A 21,340-nucleotide genomic window follows, 5' to 3' on the forward strand; every position below is an offset into this window, starting at 1 on the left:
AGGGAATAGCAAGGATGATTCTAAGACTCCTGATTGTACAACTCCATAGACCTTGGTTCTTGTCCATGATATTGGAGGGGCCAAAGAGGAAGTAGTTGCCAGTTGCAGAGTTGTCTATTATGAGTTTATCTTCTTGGATTCACTGGGTTTGCAATACCTTGAGATATTTCACTGGAAAGGCAAGGCAGTAGCTGGGCATAAGGGCCCAGGACTTAGAGGGTAGGTCTGGACTGCAGATAAAATGTATGACTTTTTTGTTTACAACATACAATTAAAGCCAGGGATACCTTTACTCATATAGGTTCCTTCTAAATGTAAAAAAGCATTCATTAGCTAACATGATTTACCTCGTAGTAGCTGAAAAGTGATTATAAGCCACACAGTTTATCTCACTTAAATCAGACATACCTAAGAATACTAGTGAAGGATTCCTAGTGTTTTGTTATACAAAACTAGGTTATATATGGCACTTTTTTTTTTTTGAAAAATCACAACTCTCTCTTTCTCTCTCCCCAAAATTAAAGCCACTTAGGAAAAATAAAGGCACTTAATTGTCACACAAGTGATGGAGTAGAGAGAAGGAATATTGAACTCAGTATGAACTGAGATGTTGTGCACATGTAAATGCACACCAGATTTTGAAGACTTGGTATAAAAATAATGTAAAAAAAACCTTCTATAGTATTTAATTTTGATTCTTTGTTAAGACAATATTATGTGGATGCATTTATTTACATAAAATATACAATTAAAATTACATTCATTTTCTTGTTTAATACAGTTACTAGAAAATTTTAAATTATGTATATGGTTCACATTCTATTTATAGTGGATGAGCTTACATAGAAGCTGTAGGAAATAATCCATTTGGGGAAAGAAAGAGAGCATATATGTTAGTAGTCTGTAAATAGTGACAGCATTTTAAAATATTGAAACATCTGCTGTGAATATGAAGTTGGCTCTAACTTGAATTTCTCATCATTTATAAGTAGAAATTAGTGATGGCTTAAAAAATGAAGTGTGTGTGAGTGTGTGTGTGTGTGTGTGTGTGTGTGCGTGTGTGTCTATATGGGTAGAAACTTAACTAACAGTAATTTCTACTTCTTTGATAAATCTATTTTAGGAATTTCTCATATTGAAGCTATCCTTTTTAACTCCATACCAAGCAGATTCCAACTTTTCTCTATCCCTCATAGTTAACAGAATGATTAAAAAACAGTGTAATCAACAAAGATCTTTTTCTGAAACTCCAAACCTTATTAAATGGCTTCAACCATGGCATAGAACAAGTATTTCTTTACAATATTAACACTGGCAGAAGATGTCCAGAAGGGAGAAGGGACCCAAGGACCTACGATATATGATGATGAACATACTAGAAATTGTCCTTAAAAAACCTGAAAAAAGTAAGGAATTCTGAGTATGGAGATTTAATTTCCAATGCCAACACAGAAATTAACACCTTAGATTGACACGCAAGGACCTTTGTGGTTAGAAGTCAATCAACTTCTCAGCCCACCTTTTCATCATCATAAATCCTCCACCCAAAATATATCACTTTATTCAAGCCTTTGTGCTTATGCAGCTCCTTCTGCTACAAGTCCCTGCTGCTCAAGCTCCATTCCCACAAAGGCCCTCAGTGCTCTGATATAAGAAAAATAGATGGGTTTATGAGAATTTTATCCAAGGTCACCGTAAAATTTTTTAAAAGCCATGTATCCAATGAATCAATTGAAATCTGGGTCTTTTTCACAAGCAATGCCCTAATATTCTCTGCTGGAATAACTGATTCATCCTCCACGTTTTTCCTCACAAATTTCTACCTAAGTTTATGTAAATATCAGCTACTACACTATTCAACTATTTATTACAATATAACATAAGTTTGGGGGGGTGCTGCCTTTCCCCCTTTCCACATTATTTCTAAAATTGGCCCTATTAGTTCAGTAATCCTATCTTCAAAAGTCTTAGTAAATATTCTTTTTAAAAATTTTTTCTATGTTTCATTCTCTACTTGGCATTTAGCCTATTTCCCAAGATTCTCAAGGTCAAGGAGCAATTCTTGTACCTTATGGTATAAAGCACAGAGCTAGCTTAAATAAACATGTCTGTTATGCTTGATGTTGATGGCATCAATGAAGAAAACAGAATAAAAAGTCCATTTACAAACAGGTTCTCTTAATTTTTTTTTTCTGGGGTTACAGAGAAAAGCAACATAGATTGTTTCTTAGAATAAAATAATTCCTTACTTAAATATAAAAGTACATTACATAAATTTTCTGACCTGGGACTACTAGAATAGTTAGATCAAGACAACATTTGTTTCCTTCCTTGTCTCAATATCTTCACATTAAATCAGCATCTTAGCAGGAACTAACCACAGTGTTTAAAATTATGGCCATAGAGAACATTTTCTGCTGGTTGCCCTAAAATTTTCATGAATTAACCCTACAGGAAGCCCAAATCGCTCCCTGTCATTTTGTAAAAGTGTCTCCTACCACACACCTCCTCAGATCACCACCTCTTCAAGGGCTGTCTCCACTTTGTTTTATATTCCTTATCACAACTCTAGTCTAAGGTTAGGCCTATATACATAGCAACAATTTCCCATCTCCCAGCTTCCACTCAGACCCTTCTACTTGTCACAAACCAGCTAGAGGCTAACATACTAGCTAGAGCTTTCAAAATTATGTATCAGATTACTGAATTTCCTCAACTGAAATTCTTTTAGAAATTTCAGCTACTGGGGCACCAGGATGGCTCCATCAGTTGGGCAGCTGCCTTCGGTTCAGGCTGTGATCCCAGGGTCCTGGGATGGAGCCCAAAGGCAGGCTTTCTGCTCAGTAGGAGCTCTGCTTCTCCCTCTTCCTTTGCTCTGATCTCTCTCTCTCTCTGTGTCATAAATAAATAAAAACTTTAAAAAGAAATCTAGGGTTAGGCAGGCTGCCCTTATCTTACACCACATATAAAAATAAACTCAAAACAGATTAAAGCCTTAACTGAAAAATTGCAACCATAAAACTCCTAGAATGAAACACAGGGAGAATGCTTCTTAACACTGGTCCTGAAATGACTGCTTGGATTTAACATAAAAATAAACAAATGGGACCACGTAAAACCAAGATGTTTCTCTACAGCAATGGAAACAATTAACAGAATAAAATAGCAACCTACAGAATGGGAGAAAATCATTGTAAGTCATGTAAATGATTAGAGGTTACTATCTAAAATATCTAAGGAACTCCCACAACTTAACAGGAAAAAAATAATCTGACTAAAAAATGGGGAAAGGGTTTAAACAGACATTTCTCCAATGATGACATACAAATGAAATGTTGATATACAATTATGATATACAAATGAAAACAGATAGATGAAAAGACGTTAAACATCATTAATTATGAGAAATATGCATATCAAAACCACAACAAGAGATAATCCTACACTTGCTGGGGTGGCTGTTATCAAAAGTAACAAAAGATAACAAGTAACTGCTGAGTATATGGAAAAATTGGAACCCTCCACCATTTGTATAAATATAAAATGGTGCAGCTGCCAGAGGAAACAGTATAAAGGTTCCTTTAAAAATTACAAATTAGAACGACCATACAAATCCAGCAATGCCACATCTAGGGACATATCCAAAAGAACTGAAATCAGGATCTTGAAGAGATATCTATAGTCTCAGATTCATTGCATTATTATTCACAACAGCCAAGATATGGAAAGAAACTAATGTCTATCAATGGGTAAATGGATAAAGAAAATGTGGTGTATACACACAACAGAATACCATTCAACTTTAAAAAAATAGGAAAGCCCTGCCATATACAACAACGGGGAAGAACTTGGAATGCATTATGCTAAATGAATTAAACCAGTCACAGAGGACAAATATCACATGATTCCACTCTATGAGGTACCTAATAGAGCCAAACTCCTAGAAGCAGAGAATAGAATGGTGGGTGCCTGGGGCGAGAGGGAATTATTTTCCTGACATGACATATACTTCCAAGTGAAATAAATGCAAATTATAGCACAAATTTTGTTTTCATATTTACAGGTAGAAAGTACATTTAAAACCTTCCTTTTTAAAATAAGAGATCACCTGTAATAAGCCATGTGCTATTTTTTCTATACTCGTGTAAATTAGAGCATAGTCCTTCTGGTTTGCAGCTTCTAGGAAAGGTTCCTGGCAACTCTTTTGGGAGATAATTGTACTCTCTCAATCTTCTAGCCCTGCACAACCATTAATCTACATTCTGTCTCTCTAGGTGTGTCAATTGCAACCATTTCCTATAAATGGAATCATATAAAATATGGCCTTTTGCAGCTGGCTTCTCTCTTTAGCATCTTTTCAAGGTCCATTCACACTGTAGCAAGTATTGGTGCTTCATTACACTTTTTAAAATTAACATATAATGTATTATTTGTTTCAGGGGTACAGGTCTGTGATATTATTGAATAATATTTCATTGTATAGAGAAGCCCATTTTCTTTCTTTACTCATCAGCTGATGGGCATTTGAGTTGGTTCCACCTTTTGGTTACCATGAATCATGTCACTACGAATATCCATGTATACTTGCTAGTTCTCATACAATCTAATATTCATCCTCTCAGTTATTCAAGGTCCACGATGTCACTTGGGACACAGCAATAATAAAACATTCTTAAAGGGTTGCTCTGTGAGGACTAATAAAGATAAATTATATGAAAGGTATTTATTTATAGACTAAAAATCACTATGAATATAGAATGCATTTTATCTTTCAATATTATTTTTTCATATCATCTCTGCCAGCTACCAAGCAGCAATTCCTTAGACCAATTTTCACTACTCAAAATACATTTAAAAAGTCAAGTTTTTGTTTCATTCTGAGAACACTAGAAAGAAAAAAAAGGAAAGAAGTTGAAAGTCAGAATGGATTACCACCCTTTGTGTTAGCTCTTATTTGCTGAATACTGAATATGTTGAAAGTATGTTGAAAGTACTGTGGAGTAATATAAGAAATCAGATTTACTCCCCTGTGCCAGTTTGGAGGTAAAGCATACATATGGAAAAATTCTTTGGAAATAATGATTAATTAACAAACTGAACTATAATATGACTTGATATGGTGAATTTTTTATTTGCCTTTTATATACAAGTATACAAAATTTATATATCAATGCATAATATATTAAGTTATATATATAAATTTATAATATATAAATATATAAAAATAAATTATATAATTTAATTATATCGAATTTTATATAATCATATACATGTAATTTATATATGGTATACATATATAACATATAAGCTATACATGGACATATATATATATAATTCATATATATAATCAATTTTAAATTAATAATTATTAATTATCAAGACAAGTTTTCCAAAAGAGTAAAACTGATAAAGATGTTTTGGTAAATAAAGTATAAGAACATTTTATTTATAAATAAATGGAGTGAAAATGTTTGGCAGTTTTATGAATAATCATCATATATATAAAAGATAAAAGAGAAGATATGATAATATAGATGGGCAAATTGATGGCTGTATAGATAGAGTATATATTATTATATATTTATACTGTAGCATCATAATCAAAGCTCAGCTGTCAACAGACATCAACATTCTGAACATTTTTTAAATAAACAGAAAAACTGTTGAACCTTGACATAATTAATAGGTATGTATAAATTAAAATAATTTTCTAGTGAATAAGCTCCTTTTCCCAGCAGTTACAATATAACCACTAACGTGTATTTGACTTTAAGGGAGGTTTACGGATTTTATGATAAGAGAAATGCATTATTGTTAAATAGGTCAATGTTTGAAAATTTAGGACAGTCACAATCTTTTCCCCAATTGATTTTATAGACGCTCAGCCACAAGTATACTGAAATCCACTAGAGGGAGCTGACATCACTGTGAAGTTGCATTACCTGACGTACTACCAGGAAAATAAACCCCTCATCAAAAATGGCTTTAAAGTTTAAAAAAAAAAAAAAAAAGGCACTTATCTTTTGCTTTACTCAGTTCATTCCATGACCTCACCAAGAAATCAAAGTTTAAAAACCAGGAAAACAGGGAAAGTTTCATGTGTATCACTACACTCATTCTAGAAAATTACTATTTGGTAAATTATTTGGATATTTACAAAAAGAAGTAGTCAAAAAACATGTTTTCCAGGCACCTGCGTGGCTCAGTGAGTTAGGCCTCTGCCTTCGGCTCAGGTCATGATCTCAGGGTCCTGGGATCGAGCCCCACATCGGGCTCTCTGCTCAGCAGGGAGCCTGCTTCCCCCTCTCTCTCTACCTGCCTCTCTGCTTACTTGTGATCTCTCTCTCTGTCAAATAAATAAATAAAATCTTTAAAAAAAACCGTGTTTTCCAACTAATTAAAATTCTAATAGAAAACAAATACATGTTCTTGTACTTCTCATAATAAATTTAGGGAAGACATTTTTTAAAAATATTTTTATCTTAATGCCTTAAAATCCAATTTTACTCTATAATCTTCTGTATGTACATATATACGTACAGATGTGAACCAAAAACTCATTTACTAATGTTTGAAAATGTTCATAGACCTGTCTGGCAAAGGAATTTTTTTCTTAGTAATTAAGCTGATGAGTCGGACTATTTTGGACCAGATATTAATATCCTAAGAGCAAACTGGTGAGAAACAAAAGAGACATTTTGAAAATTTCACCGGTCAAATGGTAGCCATTTGTGTAACTGCTCCACTTCTAGATTATATTTTACTATTAAATAAGAAAAAGAGGATACTGCATAATGACAGTGATCCAATAGTGAAATGCAGCCCAGGGAATAATTTGCCCTTTGCTGAATTTCAGTTGCTACATGTCTGTTACAGCTATAACAATCTTCCTATAAACTGGATAGAAGTATTAGGGAGAAGCCTAGCTAAATATTCTTGTACATAAAGCAAAGAGGATTTAATGAAAACCTACTAAGAGGGCTTCAACTGCTCTTTTATTTCCTCCAGTGTTCAAAATCTTTGATTGTTAGATTTGCAACCCACCAAGGAGATGTTAATGCTTGTATAAAACATAGATTTTATTTGTTTCTCAAAGTCATGAAATTATTAAGGGAGGTGAGGGGGAGAAATGAAAATATAACACATATTTTTCCAACAATAGTATCTCATTCCTTCGTACTACAGAATGTAGGGATGGTGCATTCCTTTGCTAGAAATGACTCTTTCATGTGAGTATTTTCTGTTTTTCCAATAAATACTGAATTTGGAAAATATCGAGTTAGACATCTCAAGTATTTTTACTTACTTGTTTGGAGCTCTTTTTCTCTTGCCTGCACTTCAGCAAAGACTTGGTTAAAATGATTTGTAAAGGCCACAAAGTCTGCATCCAGGAACATTGGCCCTTGTCCCTTCTCTTTCAGGCCTGTGCTTTGAATTTTTAATCGTTCGATTTGAGGCTGAAGAGCTGACAGCTGGTGGACTTCATCCTGTACCGTAATTTAGAGTATTAAAACAAAGAAAACTTTTATTTTGCATAGATTTCATTTTTGCAAAGAAAGGTGTTAGAAGGCAGGGATGCAAACTTAGCTTATTGCCCTTATCAAAAAAAATTTAAAATACCTTGGCTCTTCATTCAACAAATACCATCATATAGAACTGTCTTTAAATTTCAAAATCACATCATTTAAGCATTAACGGGTGTGAATGTGCACTTGAAAAATGCTATGAATGACCTTATATCCTCTTAATCAATCAGACACAAGAGTTTCTCTGTACCCCTCTTATCTCAAAATACTGTGCCTTTGCTCCAAATTCTAAGCTTGTTTAATGAACAATATTTTTCTTTAAATTCACTTGTGAAGGATATAAAGTATATCTATCTATAAACATACCTACTACATTACAAATTTATCTTCATATACTGATATTTCATAGATTATATAAGCTATGTAATACTTATGTAAACATGCACATATTTATGTCTGTAATTATCTATCTTTTATATGGTCACATTACTTCTCCTGACTGAACAGGCAATTACCACTGTTTCAGTTAGGGTGAGAGTTTGTTCTGCTTTTCTTGTCCTGGTGTAACTATTAATAACACCCCCTTGCACTCTCAAAGAGTACTCTGGTTTGGATGATAAAATCATATGGACCCACTGCTGTGCAGTATAGTAGTCACTAGTCATACATGGCTACTGAAAACCTGAAATGTGGCCAGTCCAAATTCAGATGTGCTGTCATTATAAAACATACACTGAATTTTGAAGACTTAGTATTAAAATATACAAATATTAACTCATAGTTTTAAATACTGATTGAATCTTGATATGGTAATATTTTCAATTTACCATTTTAAATAACATGCATTACTGAAATTCATTTACCTGTTTCTTTTTCCTCTTTTAGTATTGTTTCTAGAACATTTAAAACTACATATGTGGCTCAAATTCATGGTTTGCATTATATTTCTTTGGAGCACTGCTGTTCAAATGAGAATGTTTTCAGTCTCTTTTGTTTCCAGTGAAGCTGCCATTCATATGTCTCTGCTACACATATAATTGGAATTCAAACAGAATGCCCGAATGATCTTTATTTAAGTATTATTACCATGGCTGCTTACTTAATGATTCACACCTAGCCTGCTACCTTCAGAAAAAAGCACTTCAGGATTGTTTATCCTGAAATGAATAAAAAATGAAATGAAATGAAAAAAAAAGGGGGGGGCGCCTGGGTGGCTCAGTGGGTTAAAGCCTCTGCCTTCAGCTCGGGTCATGATCCCAGGGTCCTGGGATCGAGCCCCACATCAGGCTCTCTGCTCAGCGGGGAGCCTGCTTCCCCCTCTCTCTCTCTGCCTGCCTCTCTGCCTACTTGTGATCTCTCTCTGTCAAATAAATACATAAAATCTTAAAAAAAATAAAATAAAATGAAAAAAAGACAATTGAAATTTTAAAATCAGATAACAAGCCAATTAGGAGGACGGGAAAATGCAAAGAATTACAGTAATTATGAACTAAATGTAACTCTGAGCTTCCGGGGAGTCAAAGTGAAAAGAAAAAAAAAAAAAAGAACAAGTTAGTTTTTGGATGCATGCATTCTGTTTTAGAGAGAGTAACTTTTGTGTTACGATTTGGTAAGATAAATGTATCCCAAGGTTCTTTCATAGGAGCAGGACTACCTGCTGGGCACTGTCATTTTGTTAACAATTTTTAGAAGATAAAGATAACTTTCAGAGGAATGTTGCCATGTGGTTATAACAGTAAGAATTGATTCAGGTAAGTTAATCTCTGATAACCAAATTATTTTGGTAGGTGAAAATGAAAGCCATGTATATAAATAGGGAGAAGACCCCTATCTCCCATTCTAATATGAAGCCTCTAAATCAAGAGCTAGAAGGTAGGTGCATATCAACATGTGAAGAATAAGACAAGAGCTAAAGGGTAATACTTCGTGTTTTTGATTATAGAATTAAAGACATGCACTTTGTACACTAGGCTTACAAATGGTAGCATTCACATCTGCTGTGAAACATTTAAGAAACTGATTTACATTTGGCCAGATGGAGGGCCGTCATTCTTCCTGTTTAGGGGGCTATCGAATGAGCCTGCAGTATAGTAAAGTGTGTTCTGTAAAACAAAGGGGACTTGGAAACTAATAAAACATTTGGGCAAATGTTCAATTCGGACCTTAAAGTTCTGAGAGTAAGTCTTGGGAGAGATCATTTTGACTTGAAATATTTAACATTTAAAAGATGTTAGCAATTACTCATTATTTCCACAAAAGGGCCTTAATGTGGTTAGTCCTCCTGAGTAAGGCATCTTCCCTGAGTCTGTTTATCCTTCAAAATTTTGGGTTTATCGGATGGAAAAACTTTTTCATTTTTCTTGGAAAAGCATCCATGGATTTCTTCCAGTTCCCCAAGGGTTCTCTAACTCCCATTAGAAGAACCAGTTCTGGCAAGCATTATATTTGGAGCTAACACTGCTGTCTAATCTTAGAAAACATCTCCAAATAACAGAATGCACTGACAAACAAGATGGAATAATTTATTTACCTAGCATTAATCATAGCAAAATAATATAATGTTAACTTTTGTGCAAATGAGTCTGAGCTTATCCTGCTAAATATTTTACCCCAGGTGACTCATCAAGTTAATAGCAACCAAAGGTGCAGAGAAAAAGAGTAAGGAGTGATGAAGAAGGATGGAATTATGTCATCAAAATTTGGAATCTTCTGGCTGAATGCAGAAAAAAGAAATAACTTCACTCAGGATGACTTCCTCAACCTCGAGAGAATATTTAAGATTTGTTAACCACCAATGATCTCCATTTGCTCCTCAGATAAAGACCAAAATACTCCAGGTCCCAAGAGTCCTTGCTTTGTCTCCTATATGCCTGTCTTTTGGACTCCATCTTTCATCTTATTCCCACCCCTCACACCTCTCTGTCCTGTATTCACATTGTCCTTCCTTTAGCTCTTTGGAGGTGGCTGTGTTTAAGCCACCAATTACCCTGTGGTATCTGTCAGGCAGTTGAACCAAGTTAATACACTTAGTATAACTCTCAGCAACACTAGAGATGTTGACTATTTATTTTATGGGTGAATGTATTTTGTAGATTTTATGGTTAATTTTTATACCTGAATTTCAACAAACAGGTTAAGGCAAGATCATCAGATTTTGTCACAAGAAATAATGTAGGTGGAGTATTCCATGGATTCATAGGAAAAACAAAAGTCACAGATTCTATTAACAGCAAAATGTGTCTTTAAGTATAGAAATTCCCTTGATTTGCCTATTTGCATTAAAAAACTCAATGCCTTTCTGTCCTATATTCTTTATCTAAAAATGTATTTCCTGAGTTTAGTCATTTCCTAGTAAAGTTGCAGAACCAATATGAGATAAAAAATCTTCAGGTCCTTCAGCTGCTTTTCCCTTCAAAATATCTTTGAATTTCCCATCCCTTCCTGGGTTTAATACCACCTCCAAACCAACCTTGTCACCTCTCCATCTCCAGTCTCCATTATTTAAACCATTCTTTTCAAAGTATGCATATTAACCTCCATTCACTGCTTCTTAGATTAAACCTAGCCATCTCAGTCTATCATTGAGGTTCGTCCTAGAAACCCTTTCATTTATCCAATTTCTCACTTTCCATGAAAAGCATTCAGCTCATAGTAACCATGCAAAAAGTTCAAGTGATCTTCATTATTGTGTAACTCTGGTTTTCCTACATTTGTAAACACACTCTTTTAATCTCTTTCTCAGGTTCCTTGGTGCCAGTTATACCTTGTTTGGCCCTCTGGATGCACTGCCCACTTCTAGAACTCAGGAGAATGACACTTATAAACTAGGGCTCTTTGTACTGTGCCTAATGATTAAGTTTAGCCAATGGGGATCCCTGTCCACATTCAAGTTCTAGAGGCAAGGAGGAGAGCGACATAGCATATTGATTTTTCTGGATCCATTCCTGTGATAGCATGTGGGCTGGCTCTTTAGGCTGTCTTTACAATGGGTGCCCAATTCACTCCTTCTAGGTTTCTGTAACTTCTCTATCTCTAATCCTTTTGGGCCTCAGAAGTTACAGCTCCGATGCAGGGTTACTGTACTATGCCTTATGGTTTCTCTATACTCCAAGCACACTGATGAAATATTTTGGTAAGGAAACCTTCCTCAAATTATCCTAATTTGAGTGAACTGTCAATTTTAAAGATTTTCCTCATATATCCAATTATACAGTACATCAGCTGCTTGTGTTTGTGTGGATTCCACTTTTTTAACATATGAATGAGTTTCATTTTTAGCACATGAGCTGCCATAAAAATGAGCTCCAAATTACTGGCCATTTCTCATAGGATATGTGTAGTTTCCATACTCCCAAACTGCTTCACCATTCTGCAAACTGACAAAATCAATTAGCCATGTGTAAGTACTCTAAATCTACTTTTTTAGAATCCAGTCATCATACATTATCTATTTAAACTCATTTTCTTCACTTACATTTTGACCTTTATTGTGTTTAAACCCTTCAAAGGGATTTTTTTTTTATTAAATATTTTGCTATTCTTCTGGAAATTGCTAAGAAACTCTTTTTGATCATGATCCAAAAAGGAGGAAAGAATCTTACCTTACACATTTTTAACTGGCTTTTAATTACTGTTGGCTCTGATGTGATGGTGGGCTGGGTTTTCAACCAGTTTTCAGCAGTAGTTGTCATCTGCTCCAATTGTTGTAGCTGATTATAGAAAGTGATGATGTTGTTCTGATACTCCAGCCAGTTAAGTCTCTCGCTTAGCAATTGGCAGAACTCTATCCACCGGCTGTTCAGTTGTTCTGAGGCTTGTTTGATGCTGTCAGCATTAACACCCTCTAGAAAGAAGATTTTTAAAATATATCCACTGAAGCCACAGACTGCAAGACATCTGAAAACCCATGTGTCTCAAGTTTAAAAGTATTCATCTCATGAAGGATTTTGAACAAATCATTTACTGATAAAGAAATAGAAGTACCAATAGGATTTTTGATTACTGGTTGTAAATTTTTAGAGATGCATCTTATCGAGAGTATGAATGTAATAAAATAATAAATAAGGACACATAAGGTGTAAAAGAGTAGAATATTTTAAATCAAAACAAAAAGGGTCAAATCTCTGAAGGGAATTGGAAGATTGATCATGGACAAAAATATCTTTTGGAGGATTCCAAATAATTGTTAAATATCATGTATGTTATTGAAATGTACATTGAAACACTAACCTCTGTGTTTTTTTAAATGGTTTGGGAATTAGCTGAAATGTTATTATTTGGATTTTAATAAAAAAAGAAAGGAGTTTTTATCAAAATGCAGTAATTCTCTATTTCTGCTATAGAAAGGCAGTGTGATTTTCCATGGGTCCAAAGAAGTGAAATAAGCACTAAAAATAACCTTTCTAAAATGAAAAAATATTTTCATGTTACTTACATATCATTTACAAATATGGAAGTTGATCTGATAATTTTATAATCATCTATAACAAAACTAAAGCTGAAAAAAATCTATCAAAGGTAAAATGGAAACATAAGCATATCATTATCACTTAGCTTTCTGGGGAATCTACTATGTGTTAGGTATTTGGCGTCTTTTAATATTATTCAATCTATTTAAGTTTACCATAATGTGCTATGTGATTGCTAATGCCAATCCAACTATGTATTATCCTATACATACCAAGAAACAGTGACAACATCAGGTAATGTTGTGTGATAAAATACTCTCTATAGTTACTTGACAAAACTTAGGTGTTCTTACACACACATACACACATGTATGAAATTACATAGTAACTTTCTTAATTATATTATATAAAAATATTAAATTGGATATCCATTTTAAAATACAGCTATAACAGCATTGATAACTTTCTTATATTTTTGAAACATTATTTGAATATTTGAAGGGAGAAATGTTAGATAATGATTCAAATGTGCCATGGACACAAATGATCAGATGTTTAGAGGAAATATTCTCAGCATATGTTAAACTTGAATAAGCACTTAGAAGAAGGAAGACCATGGTGGTCCAATTCCAGTTTGGGCAGGTCAGAGATGCTAAAGTAATTTAAAGGTACTGATGAACGGATACTGCATTGAGTCTTGTTTAACATTTCTCTAAATTATAAGGAAATACAAAGGAAATGAGCTCACTGTCCCTGACATAAGTCAATCATATAAAGAGCCGCCCCTCTCAAATGAAAAAATAAAACCATAAAGTAATTTTCCATGTGAATAATACATGCTAATCTAATCAGAAAAATACAAATAAAACTATAATGAACTACCAATTGGTCCTGTGGTATCTATTAAAATCTAGGGATAGAATTTAATGTGTCCTTATTGATAATTCTCCAAAACTATCAGCTCAATATGTCAGACCAAAAAAATGTCCAGATGCTAACATCACTGCAAAAGGAATGAAAATAAATGAGAAAAACAAATTTTGTACAAATCTACTATGAAATCTAAAATACTCTCTACTTATTAACATTTTGATTTTTATAACTAAATAAGGGTGATTAAAACACAATAATAGGTAAAAGAAGGATCTCCCTATTGGGATAAATGGTGAAGGGGAACAGAAAGTTATAAAAATTCACAGTAAGAGCTCTAGTATTAGGCAGAACTGAGTTCAAATTTCACTCCCTTTATTAAATGGGTAAATAAGGCTCAATTATTTGATCCCACTGGATCTCATTTTTCTCATCCATGAAATGAGGCTAAAATAGAATTGATCTCATAGGATACCTATGAGGGTTCTGAGTTAACATGTGTGAAGCAGTTACATAAAGTCTGACATATGTCAGGCAAATAATAAATACCAGTGTTACAGCAAATAATATGTAGCCAACAAAAAGAAAAGAGAGATCAGAGATTTCAAATGTTGAAATTGGTCAGGGGAGGTCTTTTTAACGACTGAAAGGGGGCATTTATAAAAAAAAAAATCAATGACTAATATTTTTAAGTTAGTGCTAATTTTATAAAATATGGCACTAATATGGGATATAGAAAGTGTGTATAGACATTTTTAAAAGAAATCATATCAACCAGTGATAAATTCATGAGTATATTAGCTAAGCTTCAAATATTTGGCCATACATCCATTCTCATTTGCAATTAAAATGATAAAGGGCAACTATGCCAAAAATTAAAAACAGAAACTTCCACATGTCACTGGCAAAGATAAGATGTTGACCACAGAGAATCAGATATCTTATTATGAAGGATTTGCATGTAAATATTGTATTGTTTCATGAGTGAATATACTTCCTGCTCAACAAGAGAAGGAAGACCTGTCCTTCTAAACTCTAAACCACTCTGAGAAAAAGGTCTCCACTGGCAGGCGGTATCTGATAGAGTTCTCAGCTTAGAATAGGTAAGGAATAAATACAGTGTACTTGTGAACTCACGCAACACTAAATCAATAGCTTACTTCATACAAATATGAACATTAGGGTGGCAATACCCAGAGACACAAAAAGCCAAACACAAAGATGCACACAGTCTCTCTTGCTTCAAGTTTGCTTTAAAATACTTGGAGGAAGGATCAAAAGCCCTGGTACATGGCACATTACTACATGTATATCTCTTAAACTAAAATTATAAATGCCAATACTTCAGATTCATGAATTAGCTATCTATTAGGACAAAGTCTCTTAAAACTAGCAGAATAAATAAGGATATTGTTTCCCAAAAGAATACTGAAGCATGAATAATTTTACTATTATATGTAACCATTTTATGTGTATTTCATAAAATTACATGTTCCTTAACCCAACTGAAAATTTTAAGTTTTATGACCCTTTTTAAGGGTAAATATCTGCAAATTTTAAAGTATCAATCATTTGAGCATCTGTTTTTCTAATTCTTTGTTAGCTACTTAAGAATACAAACACTAACTCACCAGGCATTATGAACAATACTTATGGAAGCCATTTTGTAGTAGCACATTAGAATCTCAGGGATAAGGGATCATAAACCATTCACATCTCGTATTCTAAACAACCCCTGAAATAGTCTATGAATAAATATATTGCACCCAGAGGAAATGGATCATTACTTCAAGTGCATCCATTAATTTTATTACTTGTGTACAGTGCATAACAGACTGTTAGAATAATTTTAATTGTGCACCACCTTCCATGCAAGTACTTCAGAACTGCCACTTAAAGTGAAGTATTCCTCATCAAGTACATTCATCATTAGCCATGAAGCCAGAGTAGAATCATGCAAAACCTGTGTTTAAAATGAAAACTCAAAATGAAGTTTTAATAAATAGTCTCCAATTTTTATTGCATATTAGGTGAGGGTCTTTACAAGCCCATTTGGCATGAATATAACAGCCTTGAATGTAATAGAAATTTACTAAGTCCATGAAAATAAGGCCTGAGTATTGTAGACTAAATTCTAGAGGTTTCTTCAACCACACTGTTTTATACAATTGCTTTTTTAAAATAATTTTTAAATAATAGCTTTTAAAAGTTAATAGGTTTATGTAAAATTTATACCCCTAGTGAATACATAAATTTACTAAAATCACTTTTTTTATAACTTTTTTTCTATTCTTAAACATCACTGAATTATGAGAGATAAAGGCCAGATTCCTATTCATATTTGTTTTTGTGATGAATTTTCTCCAACAACAGTGACCACTATGACTTTCTCCTTCTCACTCTCCCCATCTCTCCCTCTCCCTCCCTCTCTCTCTCTCTCTCTCTCTCTCTCTTTCTCTCTCTCTCTCTCACACACACACACACACACACACAAGCACAAAGTTTTTTCGTTTGGAGACTGGAGTCAAAGAATGATGTGTCTGTCAATTAACATTTATGGAGTGTGAACTCTGTGTAGACCATTATCCCCAAGTGTCACATGGAGAAATAGGAGACATAAATAGAACTGCCCAGAACTGAGGAAAGAGTAAGAGAAGAGGAAATGAGTCCAACTATGGGGAAAGCTACTCATTTATAATGGAGGGGCTGAAATACTGCAAACAGTATTATTTCTGTGCCCCACTCACATACAGACCAGCTGCAAAATGTCTTTCCATTAAAATATATAATTAGAAGAGTTACTGCCACTAAAATCCCTTCACAGTGATGTGAAGAGAAGATGAAAGGTTTGGCTTTTTTTTTTTTTTTTTAGGATTTTTATGTATTTATTTGTCAGAGAGAGAGAGAGCACATGTGCACAAGCAGGGGTAGAGGCAGTCAGAGGGAGAAGCAGGCTCCCCGCCGAGCAAGGAGCCCGATATGGGACTCGATCCCAGGACCCTGGGATCATGACCTAAGCTGAAGGCAGCCACTTAACCAACTGAGCCACCTAGGTGTCCCGAAAGGTTTGGCTTTGAGGTGATCCAAACTGACTATAATCCCTGCCTTTAACAATCTGACAAAATTTGGTTGCCCAAACTCAAAAGGCATTACTCATGTGAAATACTTAATGAGCTATATAAAGCAAAACACTAAAAATGCAGTTATACAATTAATATTATATATAAGAGAAGTCCTTGTCTGTGTTATCAGTCTGTACTATTTAATTACAGTCCTTAGCAGACTTACTATCAGGTATCACCTTAAACACTATAATCTAACAATCAAGGGATGATGGTTTTGAGTTATTCTTCTAGTCTAATATACTAATAATTACTAGTTTTATTTAAACATTTCCTTAATGTGATTGTCTTCAGACTCTTAATTAACATACAGGAAACTACAATTAGAAAATGAAAGGGAAGCATAGTTTAATGCAGAAAACATCACTAACACTATTAGATAATTATATTATACCATTGCCTCTGGAAATTGTGGTGAAACAATTTTATAGCTTAAAGAAGGGGAAAATAAACTATGCTTATATATGTTTCCAAATAAATGTTTGATACAACTACTCTTTTGGTAATTTTAATATTAATAAAGGAAAACAATTTATCTAAACCAGGTTTTTTTAATACCTGACTGATAAGGAGACTACATATAGATGCAAGAACATTATTTTACAAACAAAATTAAGAATAAAGTCTAGGGGTACCTGGGTGGCTCAGTCGTTAAGTGTCTGCCTTCAGCTCAGGTCATGATCCCAGAGTCCTGGGATCAAGCCCTGCATTGGGCTCCCTGTTCACTGGGAAGCCTGCTTCTCCCTCTCCCACTCCCCCTACTCATGTTCCCTCTCTCGCTGTCTCTCTCTGTCAAATAAATAAAAAAAATCTTTTTACAAAAGAATGAAGTCTAAATAGATGAAAAGAAAGCAAATGATTAAATACAAAAAATATTCTAGATTGTCTTAAAATCCCATACTCTCACACATTGAAGAGCTTTCGCTTTGAAGTAAGAAGATCAGATAAAAACAGTCTGACATAAAATCTTAGGAAATTTGGATTCATTAATGAATAATCAATAGTACCAATATAGTAATAAGATCATTTACCATACTTTGTTGTGAAATTTTCTAAAATTTTAATTAACCATTTTTGTGTTTAAATGAAAAACTATAAAAACAAACCTTAGAGAAGGTTATGTTGTATCCTTTTAAAAAAAAAGGAAATAAGTGCAAAATGGGAAATTCCCCTTCTCAGCATAACATAGCTATAGGAAACATAATTACATCACTAGGTACCCAATGTAGTCTCCCACTTACTCTCATTAAAATTCTAGAAAGCCAACAATTTCTTGAGACCAAAGTTCTTATTCCCATCTTTTATAGTAACAATAAGCTTCATAAAAGATATATTTGTGAAAAATGTCTCTAATAAGAATGTCTCTCCACCATCCACCACTCTTCTCAAACTACTCCCATACTTATCCAATCAAATGATATTGACAGGAATTACAAACTTAATGTTTGTTAAAAAAAGATACAGTTAAGGAATAGATAAATCATTTCACTATACCAAAATTCACGTTAAAAACTAAGAAACATGATTCTTAAACTAGCATGCTGTTAACACCGTAGTCCCTTTATTTAACCTATTATAATCACGAAGATCACTTACATGCTTACATAAGAGCTGGGACACCTACAAGGGAAATGTTTGTGTTAAACTTTAAAGTATGCAAGTAACTGATGCACCTCCTTTTTTGGTTGTAAAAAAGGTTCCAAATAAATTAATATGAGTCTTTTACTGATTCTGTGCATATTTTCCAAATATCAACCATTCTACTACAAAACTCACAAAATAATTAATATTAAAGTTAACAATATATTTAATGTTTACTGTTCTTTAATATTTTTCAGGTAAGCTTTGCATTTGATAAAGTATAGAAAAATGAAAATCATCTTTAAATTGCTTTAAATTGATCCTAACATCTAGTGAGCCTGCAAAACTGAACACACGTTATGAGAAAGACTGTTTTCAAGACAGAAGAATGATTTTTAACAAAATTCTGCAATATCAAGTCAGAGTCACTTCTACATTGGCATGATGGTAATCTCTGCACTCTTAAGAATTTTAGGGCACTCCCCCTTTTCCTCAGCACCTTCCTTCATTTCCTTTAACAAACTACCTTTGAGACTAATAGGTTTTGTTTTCTGCATTTCTTTCTTTTTTAAAAAATTAACATATAATGTATTATTTGCTTCAGGGGTACAGGTCTGTGATTCATCAGTCTTACACAATTCACAGCACTCATCATAGCACACACCCTCCCCAATGCCCATCACCTAGCCACCCCATCTCTCCCCTCCCTCCCAAACAACCCCCAGTTTGTTTCCTGAGATTAAGAATCTCTTAAGATTTGTCTCCTCTCTGGTTTCATCTTGTTTCATTTTTCCTTCCTTTCCCCCATCATCATCCATCTTGTTTCTCAAATTCCTCATATCAGTGAGATCATATAATTTCTTTCTCTGATTGACTTATTTTGCTTAGCATAATAGTCTCTAGTTCCATCCATATCATTGCAAATGGCAAGATTTCATTTTTGATGGCTGCATAATACTCCATTGTGTGTGTGTGTGTGTGTGTGTGTGTGTGTGTGTGTGTGTGTGTGTGTTTATACCACACCTTCTTTATCCATTCATCTATTGGTGGACTTCTAGGCTCTTTCCATGGTTTGGCTACTGTGGACATTACTGCTATAAACATTCAGTGCACGTGCCCCTTTGGATCACTACATTTGTATCTATTTGTATCTTTAGGGTAAATACCCAGTAGTGCGATTGCTGGGTCATAGGGTAGCTCTATTTTCACCTTTTTGAGGAACATCCATACTGTTTACCAGAGTGGCTGGACCAGCTTCCATTCCCACCAACAGTGTAGGAGGGTTCCCCTTTCTCCACATCCTTGCCAACACCTGTCATTTCCTGACTGGTTAATTTTAGCCATTCTGACTGGTGTGAGAAGGTATCTCATTATGGTTTTGATTTGTATTTCCTTGATGCTGAGTGATGTGGAGCACTCTTTCATGTGTCTGTTGGCCATCTGGATGTCTTCTTTGCAGAAATGTCTATTCATGTCTTCTGCCCACTTCTTGATTGCATTATTTGTCCTTTAGGTGTTGAGTTTGATAAGTTCTTTATAGATTTTGGATACTAGCCCTTTATCTGATATGTCATTTGTGAAAAGCTTCTCCCATTCTGTCAATTGTCTTTTGGTTTTGGTGACTGTTTCCTTTGCTGTGCAAAAGCTTTTGATCTTGATGAAGTCCCAATAGTTCATTTTTGCCCTTGCTTCCCTTGCCTTTGGTGATATTTCCAGGAAGAAGTTGCTGAGGCTGAGGTCGAAGAGGTTGCTGCCTGTGTTTTTCTCAAGGATTTTGTTGGATTCCTGTCTCACATTGAGGTCTTTCAGCCATTTTGAGTCTATTCTTATTTGTGGTATAAGGAAATGGTCCAGTTTCATTTTTCTGCATGTGGCTGTCCAATTTTCCCAACACCATTTGTTGTAGAGACTGTCTTTTCCATTGGACATTCTTTCCTGCATTGTCAAAGATTAGTTGACCATGGAGTTGAGGGTCCATTTCTGGGCTCTCTATTCTGTTCCATTGACCTATGTGTCTAATTTTGTGCCAGTACCATACTGTCTTCTGAATATATTTGTGATGTCCATCTGGTCCAGTGTGTCTTTTAAAGCCTTTATTTCCTTGTTCATCTTTTGCTTAAATGATCTGTCCATTTTAGTGAGGGGAGTATTAAAGTCCCCTACTATTATTGTATTATTGTTGATGTGTTTCTTTGATTTTGTTATTAATTGGTTTATGTAGTTGGCTGCTCCCGTGTTAGGGGTATAGATATTTAAAATTGTTAGATCCTCTTGTTGGGCAGACCCTTTGAGTATGATATATTGTCCTTTCTCATCTCTTATTATAGTCTTTGGCTAAAACTCTAATTTGTCTGATGTAAGGGTTGCCACCTGAGCTTTCTTTTTATGTCCATTAGTATGGTAAATTGTTTTCTACCCCCTCATTTAAGTCTGGAGATGTCTTTCGGTCTAAAATGAGTCTTTTGCAGACAGCATATTGATGGGTCTTTTTTTTTTTTTAATCCATTCTGATACCCTGTGTCTTTTGATTGGGGCATTTAGCCCATTGACATTCTGGGTAACTATTGAAAGGTATGAATTTAGTGCCATTGTATTGCCTATAAGGTGAATGTTACTGTATATTGTCTCTGTTCCTATCTGGTATATGTTATTTTTAGGCTTTCTCTTTGCTTGAGGACCCCTTTCAATATTTTCTGTAGGGCTAGCTTGGTGTTTGCAAATTCTTTTAGTTTTTGTTTGTCCTGGAAGCTTTTTATCTCTCCTTCCTTTTCCAATGACAGCTTAGCTGAATATAGTATTCTTGGTTGCATATTTTTCTCATTTAGTGCTCTGA

General features: G+C 34.3%; 1 protein-coding gene across 2 annotated transcripts in view; it reads right to left on the reverse strand.

Moving 5' to 3' along the window:
- The window catches only part of DMD (dystrophin), a 2,068,501-nt gene that overhangs the window by 1,347,271 nt on the left and 699,890 nt on the right, over positions 1 to 21,340 (reverse strand). For both annotated transcript variants that reach the window (XM_080795194.1, XM_080795193.1), the window contains exons 20-21: positions 12,128 to 12,369; positions 7,307 to 7,487 (exon numbers count right to left, since the gene is read on the reverse strand). In XM_080795194.1, the coding sequence (XP_080651320.1) occupies positions 7,307 to 7,487; positions 12,128 to 12,369 (423 nt within the window). The remainder of the gene's footprint in view (positions 1 to 7,306; positions 7,488 to 12,127; positions 12,370 to 21,340) is intronic.

Source organism: Martes martes (genome assembly GCF_963455335.1).
Source record: "Martes martes genome assembly, chromosome: X".
NCBI lineage: Eukaryota > Metazoa > Chordata > Mammalia > Carnivora > Mustelidae > Martes > Martes martes.